The sequence below is a fragment of the Eriocheir sinensis genome, unplaced genomic scaffold, assembly GCF_024679095.1.
Source record: "Eriocheir sinensis breed Jianghai 21 unplaced genomic scaffold, ASM2467909v1 Scaffold103, whole genome shotgun sequence".
NCBI classification, from domain to species: domain Eukaryota; kingdom Metazoa; phylum Arthropoda; class Malacostraca; order Decapoda; family Varunidae; genus Eriocheir; species Eriocheir sinensis.
This window is the reverse complement of record NW_026110330.1, coordinates 115,001-127,500: the sequence shown is the minus strand read 5'-3', so window position 1 is coordinate 127,500 and position 12,500 is coordinate 115,001. Positions and strand designations below refer to the sequence as shown.

Below are 12,500 nucleotides of genomic sequence, written 5' to 3'. Positions count from 1 at the left end.
ATAAAGTCCCATTTCCTATTTGACCTATTAAAGTGGGGTAGTTGTCCTTAAATAGGGTCAAAATAGCGAATTATTTGACAACATTTCCATTTCTGTATATCCTAGACTCAAGGTGGGCGGAGTTCGGCGCATCTCCAATACTCATAACATAATATCTTACGTATTTCCAATTTTCCCTATTAAAACACCCAATTAGAGTCGATTTTGGACATTGAAATGGTAGAATATGAATCCCAGGCCCCATTTCCAAGCGTGTCAGCCCATGTCAGCGTGTGAAATAGGAGAAATGACCCTTTTTTCATGATTTTTTCCATGTCCGCCATATCTCCCATTTCTCCCATATCTACGCAGCTCAGAGGCGTTATATAAGGACATGGGGGCTTATATACGCAAAAAACCATGGCAGGACACGCGCGTCAGGTCCCAAAGGTTAAAATAATCGAGAATTTGAACCATTATCAGAGAAAGGTTTTGGGCGGGGAAGGCTGACCCCGCCCATGTACCGCCCACCCGCCGCAGCCTCACCCTCTGACGCCACGTATCCGCCATCTTGACATTCCCTATACTTGAACCCATATATCCTTATTCTACACTAACATTACCGGCACAACATGACCTCTACACTATTTCTATATACTAATCTTCCTGTCAATGGCTTCCTAGGCCCATAGATACACGGGAAATAGAGCTACGAGCGTCACATCGTGGGTGTAGTTAAATATCCGTCATATCAGTCTATTATCTCTGTATTTCCGTGATGTCAGGCCACGTACATGATTTAAACAGCTAGTTAATAACCCCACAGCCTTGATTTTTATAATAGGACGTCATGACGAGGTTTTATAAGCAACAATATTGGAAAAGCCGCTAAACCCGTACCAATATGGCGGAGAAAAGGCGTCACAAAGCTCCCACGCCCGGCACCCAAATGTTTTATTAACCAACCGCGCAGTTAGTAAATACGCCTCGTCATGGGCGTATGAATGGCTCTAAACGCACACGGTAATACGCACATTAGCCTCCAGGTGACGCACACGGGCTAGCCTTTGTAATTCCGCACTGCGTATTAAGAAATGTACCCGTGACTAGAACGCAGTAGGGAATGGCCGACGCATTTTCCTCCTTTTTCCCTTAAAACGCAAAAAATACCAACTAAAACATGCTCCCAGGGGTCAAAATAGACGTGGGAGTTTATTATTGAATTTCTGGGTGCGCTAAAAGGTCATGTCAGGTCACGGGGAGGCGGCAGGAGGGTAAAATAAGGGAGGCGTTGGATATAGTTTAGCCCCCCTTTGAAAATTAGAAAGGTCACGTTTTCTTTGGTGGCTTATTGTTTTGACGCCATTTTCTTTATTTTTATTTTTATGACGAGCTGATTAAGTATTTTTATTAGTGTTATTTGTTTTATCATTATTATACTGTTAGTCTTTCTCTCTCTATTTCTGCTACTGCAATTATTTTTATTATTATCATAATTTCTACGCTAGTCTCTCTCTCTCTCTCTCTGTCCGTCTCTCTCTCACACACACACACACACACACACACACAGAATAATACGCACAAAGTCTTTCTTATACAAATATATTATTGTCAGAATACATATATGTACATACACACGCACGCACACACATACACACATACATACAGGGCGGGCCTGTATGTATGTATGTATGTGTGTGCGTGTGTGCGTGTATTTCTTTAACAATATGCATTAATATCAAGGTCAGCCCTGCCAAGGATTTTTTTTTTAATAAAGAAATAAAGGAGGAGGAGGAGGAGCAGGAGAAGGGGACGAGGAGGAGGAAGAGAAGAGGAAGAGGATGAGGAAGAAGAAGAAAGAGGAGGAGGAGGTGGAGGAGGAGGAGGAGGAAGACAGGCAAGAAAAAGGAGAAAGATGAAGAAGAAGAGGAGGAGGAGGAAGAGAAGGGGACGAGGAGGAGGAGCAAGAGAAGAGAAAGAGGAGGAGGAGGAGGAGGAGGAAGGAGAAGGAGGAAGAAGACAGGGAAGAAAAAGGAGAAAGATGAAAAAGAAGAAGAGGAGGAAGAAAGGGGACGAGGAGGAGGAAGAGAAGAAGAAGAGGAAGAGGAGGAGGAGGAGGAAGAAGACAGGGAAGAAAATGGAGAAAGATGAAAAAGAAGAGGAGGAAGAGAAGGGGACGAGGAGGAAGAGGAGGAGGAGGAGGAAGAAAAGGGGACGAGGAGGAGGAAGAAAAGAGGAAGAGGAGGAGGAGGAAAAGAAGGGACGAGGAGGAGGAAGAGAAGGGGACGAGGAGGAGGAGGAAGAGAAGAGGAAGAGGAGGAGGAGGAGGAAGAAAGGAGGAGGAGGAGGAGGAGGAAGAAGAGGAGGAAGAGGAGGAGGAAGAGGAAGAACTTAATATCACTTTAATAATACTGAATAAATGAAATACTTAATGACAATAATAATAATAATAATAATAATAATAATAATAATAATAATAATAGTAATAATAATCTACTACTACAACTACTACTACTACTACTACTCTCTCTGTCTAATGAAGAAGAAAGTAAAGAAAACGAAGGAGGAGGAGGAGGAGGAGGAGGAGGAGGAAGAAGAAAAGGAAGAAGAGGAGGTCATAATCTCAATTCAAAAAATATATATAAAAAAAAAAAGATTAAGAAGAATTAACATATAGAAGAGGAAAGAAGAGGAGAAGAGAAGGAGGAGGAAGAGGAAGAAGAAATATCACTACTAATATTACTTATAATCCTAACCTCACTACGACTACTACTACAACTACTACAATAAGAATTAGTAGTAGTAGTAGTAGGAATAGTTATATTAGTACACTTACAGTTACTACCATTACTATTACTACTACTACTATCATCTATAACATCATCTACAACCCCACCATTGGTAACACTGCTCGTAACATCACCGGAATAAGCGATTTTGTTAGTCTTGGCAACACTGGTCAACCCTATCTTGCTCAACCCGGTCTTGCTCAAATTCGCCTTGGTGCTAGATTCTACACTGGTGGCAGAGGTGGGATCGGCGACCAACCCCGTCTTGCTCAACCCGATCTTGGTGGTGCTTGAGTTGGTGTTCGTGTGGTCAATCTTGCCCAAACCCATCATGTTCGCCATTTTGTTGGTATCACTGTCTATAACGCCGTCTAAACACAAGTTCCTAACCGAATTCGCAATCTTGGTCAACCCGGTCTTGCTACTAGCGTCCATTTTCGCGGTAGGGTTGACACTCGTACTCGTAATCTTGCCCAAACCGATCTTGCTACTTGCTAAAATGGTGACAGCGGTGGGATTCGTATACGCACCCAACCCCGTCTTGCTGAAACCCAACACCGTTCCGGCGGTTGGGTTGACAGACTGGGCGAGCTTGGTCAACCCGGTCTTGCTTATGGTTGCTTTGGTGGCTGGGTGGGTCGTACTGGTGAGGCGGGATGTGGTGGAGGTGGTTGCTGTGGTGGTGGTGGTGGTGTCTCTTATGCTGTCCAGATAGGAAGCCTTGCTGTCCACCACGCTGAGGGATATCCCGAGCTGGGCCGCGTAGTAGGACACCATAATCAGAGCCTGGGAGAGGGAAGAGAGAGGAGGAGGAGGAGGAGGAGGAGGAGGAGGAGAAGAGAAGGAAGATAATGTGAAGAGAAGAAGGGGAAGAGAAAAGAGAAAGGGGAGAGGAGGAGGAAGAAGAGTGACAGAACGGGAGAGAAAGGAGGAGAGAAGAAGAGAAGAGGGAGAGAAAATGGAGGTTAAGGAGGAGGAGGAGGAAGAGAGAAGGGAAGAATGGATAAAGGGAAAAGAAGGGAGAGAGAAGAGAGGAGGAGGAGGAGGAGGAGGTGAGAGGAGAAGAGAGGAAGACTGGGTATTAAAACAGGTTATCAACACAAGATTTCAATTCATAAACTATTTCTCTATTTCTATCTCTATCTGTCTCCTTTATCTATCTATCTCTCTATTTCTCTACCTGTCTATCTTGCTCAAACCCATCTTGCTCGCTATTGGGTTGATATCACTGTCCGTAACACTCTCTAAACACAAGTTCCTGACCGAGTTCGCAATTTTGGTCAACCCGATCTTGCTACTAGTGTCCATATTCGCGGTAGGGTTGAAACTCGTACCCGTAATCTTGCTCAAACACATCTTGCTACTTGTTAAAATGGTGACAGCGGTGGGATTCGTATACGCAACCAACCCAGAGAAAGGTGGCAGGGGTGGGATTCAAATACCTATATCTCTCTCCCTCTCTATCTGTTTATCTTCTCTCTTTCTATCACAAAACATCTCTTTCTAATTTTCTATCTCTCTGTGTGTCTGTCTCTCCTCTCTTCTTGCTTAATAAATGGTGGCAGGGGTGGAATTCAAGTATCTATATATCTCTCTCCTTCTCTATTTCTCTATCTGTCTGTCTATCTGTTTATCTTCTCTCCTTCTATCCCAAAACATCACTTTCTTTCTACTTTTCTATCTCTCTCTCTGTGTCTGTCTCTCCTCTCTACTTGTTAAACTTGAGTGGTACCCCCAAATTTTATCGGTTCCAAAGGGTACCCCCAATATATTATCGGTTCCAAAATATAAAGTGTCGAGTGGTACCCCAAAATTTTATCGGTTCCAAAGGGTACCCCCAAAATATTATCGGTTCCAAAATATAAAGTGTCGAGTGGTACCCCAAAATTTTATCGGTTCCAAAGGGTACCCCAAAAACATTATCGGTTCCAAAATATAAAGTGTCGAGTGGTACCACAAAATTTTATCGGTTCCAAAAGGTACTCCCAAAATATTATCGGTTCCAAAAAGTATCCCCCAAATTTTATCGGTTCCAAAACGTACCCCTCCCTTCTCACACCTCCTCCGTCTCTTTCCCTTCCTCTCCCTCTCCTTACCTGGCCATAAGGGACCACACAGCAGAAGGCGTTCATCCCAATCAGACAATCAGACACCGCGAACAGGACTCCGCCAACGCAGGAACACAGCTTCGTCCAGGTCCAGAGCTCCTCAAAGAACTGCACCCTGGCCACTGCACGCCACACCATGGTCATTAAGCAGAAGGTGTACACGGGCATACCCACACTGACCACGCCCTCTGTACCGGGCATGAGGACCCCCACACCAACTCCCATCAAAGCGTAGGTCACCCCCGCCGCGTAGATGTTGAACGGCGTGAATCCGAAAGCGCTAATGTAGAAGATCTGCGCCACTAGGAAAGATCCCAGTCCGTGTAGAAAGAAGTCCTCCCAGATGAGCAGAGCGTCGCCTATCACTGAGAAGATGAGGCCGAGCAGGATTCTTCGGGAGTAAGTGTATCTGTGGGTAAAATGAGGAGGTTTTCAGCTGGGTAAGGAGCCGGGGAGGGATTCCTGTACGAGGGAGAGAGTGAGTTATCGTTATTATTATTATCATTACTACTACTACTACTACTACGACTACTACTACTATTACTTATACTTCTACCTCCTCCTCCTCCTCCTCCTCTTCCTACTTACTCTTCGCCCAGACTCATGCCGTGGAGGAGGACGAAGGCGATGAGGGAGATGACCGGTAAACACTTGATGACCATGGCGAGAAGGGAAGGTTGCTCGCTGGGAATGAACAACACAAAATACACGGCCACCGTCTTGAAGAATGGGACCAGTTTGGGGCCGACACTCTTGAGCTGGGGTGAGAAAAGGGTGATTAACGGGGTGTGGAAGGGGGGAGAGGGTGTAAGAAGGGTGTGGGAAGGGTGTGAGAGGGTGTATGTGTGATGGGATGGGCAGCAAAGAAAGGACCAGTTCGAAGCCTAATATTTTGAGATGGGGGAGAAAAGGGGGTGTTTAACGGGGTGTAGAAGGGGGGAGAGGGTGTGAGAGGGTGTGAGAAGGGTGTGAGAGGGGGTATGTGTGATGGGGAGGTCAGGACAGAAGGGAGAGACAGGGTATTGAAAGAAAGGATGGGACCAGTTTGGGGACTTATATTTTCAGATGGGGTGAGAAAAGGGGTGATTAACGGGGTGTAGAAGGGGGGAGAGGGTGTAAGAAGGGTGTGAGAGGGTGTATGTGTGATGGGAAGGTCAGGAAAAAGTGCCCACAACTCCCAAGAAAGCCTTGTCGAATGTGTGTTTTTAGGTTCACGGTACAGAGGAAGGGTCACACTACCACCAGGGTCATGAAACTACCCCTGGAAATGCCCACAACTCCTACGAAAGCCTTGTCAAATGTGTGTTTTTAGGTTCACGGTACAGAGGAAGGGTCACACTACCACCAGGGTCATGAAACTATCCCTGGAAATGCCCACAACTCCTACGAAAGCCTTGTCAAATGTGTGTTTTTAGGTTCACGGTACAGAGGAAGCGTCACACTACCACCAGGGTCATAAAACTACCCCTGGAAATGCCCACAACTCCTAGGAAAGCCTTGTCAAATGTGTGTTTTGAGGCTAACGGTACAGAGGAAAGGTCACACTACCACCAGGGTCATAAAACTACCCCTGGAAATGCCCACAACTCCTACGAAAGCCTTGTCAAATGTGTGTTTTTAGGTTCACGGTACAGAGGAAGGGTCACACTACCACCAGGGTCATTAAACTACCCCTGGAAATGCCCACAACTCCTACGAAAGCCTTGTCAAATGTGTGTTTTTAGGTTCACGGTACAGAGGAAGGGTCACACTACCACCAGGGTCATTAAACTACCCCTGGACGTCCCCACAACTCCTACGAAAGCCTTGTCAAATGTGTGTTTTAGGTTCACGGTACAGAGGAAGGTCACACTATCACCAGGGTCATCAAACTACCCTGAAATGCCCACAATTCCTAGGAAAGCCTTGTCAAATGTGTGTTTTTAGGTTCACGGTACAGAGGAAGGGTCACACTACCACCAGGGTCATTAAACTACCCCTGGAAATGCCCACAACTCCTACGAATGCCTTGTCAAATGTGTGTTTTTAGGTTCACGGTACGGAGGAAGGGTCACACTACCACCAGGGTCATTAAACTACCCTGGAAATCCCCACAACTCCTACGAAAGCCTTGTCAAATGTGTGTTTTTAGGTTCACGGTACAGAGGAAGGGTCACACTACCACCAGGGTCATGAAACTATCCCTGGAAATACCCACAACTCCTACGAAAGCCTTGTCAAATGTGTGTTTTTAGGTTCATGGTACACAGCTAGGGTCACACTACCACCAGGGTCATGAAACTACCCTAGAAATGCCCACAACTTCTACGAAAGCCTTGTCAAATGTGTGTTTCTTTAGGTTCACGGTACAGAGGAAGGGTCACACTACCACCAGGGTCATGGAACTACCCCTGGAAATGCCCACAACTCCCAAGAAAGCCTTGTCGAATGTGTGTTTTTAGGTTCACGGTACAGAGGAAGGGTCACACTACCACCAGGGTCATGAAACTACCCCTGGAAATGCCCACAACTCCTACGAAAGCCTTGTCGAATGTGTGTTTTTAGGTTCACGGTACAGAGGAAGGGTCACACTACCACCAGGGTCATGAAACTATCCCTGGAAATGCCCACAACTCCTACGAAAGCCTCGTCGAATGTGTTTTTAGGTTCATGGTACAGAAGAAGGGTCACACTACCACCAGGGTCATGAATCTACCGCTGGAAATGCCCACAACTTCTAGGAAAGCCTTGTCAAATGTGTGTTTTTGAGGTTAACGGTACAGAGGAAAGGTCACACTACCACCAGGGTCATAAAACTACCCCTGGAAATGCCCACAACTCCTACGAAAGCCTTGTCAAATTTGTGTTTTGAGGCTAACGGTACAGAGGAAAGGTCATACTACCATCAAGGTCATCAAACAGCTCCTGGAAATGCTCACAACTCCTACGAAAGCCTCGTCGAATGTGTTTTTAGGTTCATGGTACAGAGGAAGCGTCACACTACCACCAGGGTCATGAAACTACCGCTGGAAATGCGCACAACTCCTACGAAAGCCTTGTCAAATGTGTGTTTTTGAGGTTAACGGTACAGAGGAAGCGTCACACTACCACCAGGGTCATAAAACTATCCCTGGAAATGCCCACAACTTCTACGAAAGCCTTGTCAAATGTGTGTTTCTTTAGGTTCACGGTACAGAGGAAGCGTCACACTACCACCAGGGTCATAAAACTACCCCTGGAAATGCCCACAACTCCAAGGAAAGCCTTGTCGAATGTCTGTTTTTAGGTTCATGGTACAGAGGAAGGGTCACACTACCACCAGGGTCATAAAACTACCCCTGGAAATGCCCACAACTCCTAGGAAAGCCTTGTCAAATGTGTGTTTTTGAGGTTAACGGTACAGAGGAAAGGTCACACTACCACCAGGGTCATAAAACAGCTCCTGGAAATGCCTTGTCGAATGCATATTTTTTGGAAAAGAAAAATTAAAGGAAAAATAATAATAATAATAATAATGATATTTTGAAAGTTTGAAGACAGGCATTTCCCAGGCTTCAGAGAGAGAGAGAGAGAGAGAGAGAGAGAGAGAGAGAGAGAGAGAGAGAGAAAGAAGCAGGATATCCCACCCATTCTCTCTCTCTCTCTCTCTCTCTCTCTCTCAAAATTCCCATATTATTTTCCTTCCTTCCAAAATGACAGAAGAAGGAAAAGAAGAAGAAGAAGAAGAAGAAGAAGAAGAAGAAGGAAAAGAAGAAAGAGGAGGAGGAGGAGGAGGAGGAGGAGGAGAAGTGTGTGTGTGTGTGTGTGTGTGTGTGTGTGTGTAATAAGCTGATGTAACATTATATGAGAGAGAGAGAGAGAGAGAGAGAGAGAGAGAGAGAGAGAGAGAGAGAGAGAGAGAGAGAGAGAGAGAGAGAGAGAGAGAGAGTCCACGTGAACTCAACAGGTCGAGAGAGAGAGAGAGAGAGAGAGAGAGAGAGAGAGAGAGAGAGAGAGAGAGAGAGAGAGAGAGAGAGAGAGAGAGAAGCCTTGGCTTGTAATCTGACAGTTGCTTGCTCATGGAGGAGGAGGAGGAGGAGGAGGAGGAAGAGAAATGACAAGAGGAAGAAATGCAAGCGGAGGAGGAGGAGGAGGAGAGGAGGAGGATCGAGGAGGAGGAGGAAGAAGCAGAGGAAGAGGAGGAGGAGGAAGGAGAGGAAGAGGAGGAGGAGGAGGAGGAGGAGAGGAGGAGGATCGAGGAGGAGGAGGAGGAGGAGGAGGAGGAAGCAGAGGAAGAGGAGGAGGAGGAAGCAGAGGAAGAGGAGGAGGAAGATGAGAGAGAGAGAGAGAGAGAGAGAGAGAGAGAGAGAGAGAGAGAGAGAGAGAGAGAGAGAGAGAGAGAGAGAGATAACCTATTGATAACCTAATAAGTGACATTTAGGCTTAAAACAACAACAACAACAACAATTATTATTATTATTATTATTATTATTATTATTATTATCGTTATCATATTGTTGCCAAGTTCCTCTCTCTCAAGGTGCCAATGAGAGAGAGAGAGAGAGAGAGAGAGAGAGAGAGAGAGAGAGAGAGAGAGAGAGAGAGAGAGAGAGAGAGAGAGAGAGAGAGAGACAAACGAAAGTGACTCATACGGATGTTATAGTAACAAAGAGAGAGAGAGAGAGAGAGAGAGAGAGAGAGAGAGAGAGAGAGAGAGAGAGAGACCGTTGATTCCCCGACAGGAAGAATAATCACGCCTCTCTCTCTCTCTCTCTCTGTCACTTGGCTCAGTTGTGGAATGAACTATATTTGAAGAACATTCTCTCTCAATGTTTGGTTATACAACGTAACTGACTTTATCTGGAGAGAGAGAGAGAGAGAGAGAGAGAGAGAGAGAGAGAGAGAGAGAGAGAGAGAGAGAGAGAGAGAGAGAGAGAGAGAGAGAGAGAGAGAACGGACCATATCCTTCCCTCTTACTATAGACAAAGAAATAACAATAATAATAATAATGAGATAATAGAGATAATTAGAGATAGCTTAATTTCCTAATGACAGTAAATTAAAGATAGTGAAATAAGGTTATCAGAGAGAGAGAGAGAGAGAGAGAGAGAGAGAGAGAGAGAGAGAGAGAGAGAGAAGCTATGAAAGTGCCCAGAAATGAGGAACAAAAAAAAAAAAGAAAAAAAAGAATTAACAACACCATAAAGTCTCTCTCTCTCTATCTCTCTCCTCGTCCCTTGCCTTGCCTTCCCTTCCCTTCCTCCACTCTCTCTCTCTCTCTCTCTCTCTCTCTCTCTCGTCCCTTGCCTTGCCTTCCTTCCTTCCTCTCTCTCTCTCTCTCCTTCTCTCTCTATGTCAACAATGAGAGAGAGAGAGAGAGAGAGAGAGAGAGAGAGAGAGAGAGAGAGAGAGAGAGAGAGACACACAAAAAACAAAACAAATAGAGAGAGAGAGAGAGAGAGAGAGAGAGAGAGAGAGAGAGAGAGAGAGAGAGAGAGAAAATAAACAAAATAAAACCAAAACAAACACGCACGTACACACACACGCACAAACAATCAACAAACAAAAACAGAAAACAACAACAACAAAAACATCGACCTCCAAAACAGCTGATTCCCCTATGCGTCTTAGGCCCCCCCCCCCATATCACCCTTTTTACCCCCTTAGCGCCCTTTGCCACCCTTAATCCCCCTTTAAAAACCTTCGTTATAACCATACATACCACTTGCTTCGGCGTCGCCATTGTCGCTATAACGTAAACACAGATACAAGGTAGAGAAGAGGGGACGTGATACACCCCCCGCGAAAGCTCGTGTGGTACTGGCGCGCTTGTCGATTCGTCTCTCTCGTGGAGGCTTGGTTGTGACGTCACGAATTTGGAGGCTCGTGATTGGTCCGGAGCATGTGACGTCATTGCGCCGCGTTAGAAATGGACCAATGAGGGTGCGTGTAGCCTCATGGTGGCGTGAGGGATAGCGTGTATAAATAATAATAATAATAATAATAATAATAATAATAATAATAATAATAATAAATACTAATAAGGAAGGGAAGGAGAGAGGAAGAAAAATAAAGAGAGAAAACGGAGGAAATTAATAAAGAGAGAGAGAGAGAGAAGGAAGGGAGAGGATTAACGAAGGAGGAGGAGAAGGAAGAAAGGAAGGAAGGAGAGAGAAAGAGAAGAGAAAGAGAATTAAAGAAAGATAAAGGAAGAGAAGGAAAAGGAAAAGAAGGAATTAAAGGGACCTCTCTCTCTCTCTCTCTCTTATGCCATGAACTCTGTGGGCATCCCCTTGACATTGAGAGAGAGAGAGAGAGAGAGAGAGAGAGAGAGAGAGAGAGAGAGAGAGAGAGAGAGAGAGAGAGATAATAAAACAATACCTGCAAAGAAAAAGAATTAAAGATAACCAGATTAGAAACACTCTCTCTCTCTCTCTCTCTCTAAATATAAACACAATATTTATAATAATTATTTTTATTATTAATATTTCATACAGACGAAGATAGGAGGAGGAGGAGGAGGAGGTAGAAGTAGTAGTAGTAGTAGTAGTAGTAGTAGTAGTAGTAGTAGTAGTAGTAGTAGTAATAGTAGTAGTACCACAAAAAATATATATTCTTAGTAATCATTTGTTTTATTTATTTTTTTCTTAATTTGTATAAAAAGGAGAAAAAAAATTAGCATAGAAATGTGTTTATGGTAAGCTCGGCGCGATAATAATAACAATAATAATAATAATAATAATAATAATAATAATAACAATAACAATAATAATAATAATAATAATAATAATAATAATAATAATAATAATAATAAAAATAATAATAAAAATGATGAAAAAATGATGAAATATGAAAAAAAGAGAAATAAAAAGAAATAAAGAAAATAAAAATACAAATAAAATAATAAGATAAAAATAATTCCAAGCTAAATGCACAAAGCTGGGAGACAGTGAGGCGGGAACAGGTACCTTCAGGAACCTATAATATTTCTGGTACCATTTCATAGTTTATATTTTGGAACCGATAATATCTTTGGGGTACCTTTTGGAACCGATAAAATTTAGGGTACCACTCGACACTTCATATTTTGGAACCGATAATATTTGGTGGTACCTTCTGGAACCGATAAAATTTTGGGGTACCTTATGGAACCGATAAAATTTTGGGGTACCACTCAACACTTCGTATTTTGGAACCGATAATATTTTGGGGGTACCTTTTGGAACCGATAAAATTTTGGGGTACCACTCAACACTTCATATTTTGGAACCGATAATATTTGGGAGGTACCACGTGAAGCCAACAAAATTAGGGGCACTAGATCACATTTTATATTTTGGAACCGATAATATTTTGGTGGTACCTTTTGGAACCGATAAAATTTTTGGGTACCACTCGACACTTTATATTTTGAAATCGATAATATTTGGGGTACCTTCTGGAACCGATAAAATATTTGGGTACCACTCAACACTTCATATTTTGGAACCGATAATATTTGGTGGTACCTTCTGGAACCGATAAAATTTTTGGGTACCACTCGACACTTCATATTTTGGAACCGATAATATTTTTGGGTACCACTAGGCGCTGTGTTTACATGTGGCATTGTTTACATGTAGGACTGCTGGGAACGCCTTGGTAAACATCCCGTACTGTCTCCTAT

The 12,500-nt window shown here is 43.9% G+C and overlaps 1 protein-coding gene and 1 long non-coding RNA gene across 4 annotated transcripts; one reads left to right on the top strand and one right to left on the bottom strand.

Moving 5' to 3' along the window:
- Positions 1-1,564: 1,564 nt before the first annotated feature.
- On the bottom strand, positions 1,565-10,682 carry LOC126989004 (uncharacterized protein DDB_G0271670-like). The gene is made up of 4 exons (XM_050847478.1): positions 10,557-10,682; positions 5,465-5,634; positions 4,865-5,285; positions 1,565-3,554 (listed from the first exon to the last, which is right to left on the bottom strand). Exons 1-4 carry the CDS (start codon positions 10,575-10,577, stop codon positions 2,646-2,648), a joined length of 1,521 nt encoding a protein of 506 aa, XP_050703435.1. The 5' UTR covers positions 10,578-10,682; the 3' UTR covers positions 1,565-2,645.
- LOC126989005 (uncharacterized) lies at positions 5,796-8,396 on the top strand. Of its 3 annotated transcripts, none has more exons than XR_007742735.1 (3): positions 5,796-6,291; positions 6,498-6,600; positions 7,318-8,396. It is a non-coding gene; the product is annotated as an uncharacterized LOC126989005 (long non-coding RNA). The 3 variants fall into 3 exon arrangements; XR_007742736.1 differs by having other exon boundaries at positions 5,796-6,311; positions 6,415-6,600; positions 7,421-8,396; XR_007742734.1 differs by having other exon boundaries at positions 5,796-6,311; positions 6,415-6,600.
- Positions 10,683-12,500: the final 1,818 nt, after the last annotated feature.

Bases quoted from the DNA above. Each gene is read 5' to 3' on its own strand.
- LOC126989004 (XM_050847478.1), bottom strand. From the start codon at position 10,577: ATGGCGACGCCGAAGCAAGTG. The intron at 5,635-10,556 runs GTATGTATGGTT...TTCTCACCCCAG, and splicing joins TGGCGACGCCGAAGCAAGTG to CTCAAGAGTGTCGGCCCCAA. The intron at 5,286-5,464 runs GTAAGTAGGAAG...TTTTACCCACAG, and splicing joins GGCATGAGTCTGGGCGAAGA to ATACACTTACTCCCGAAGAA.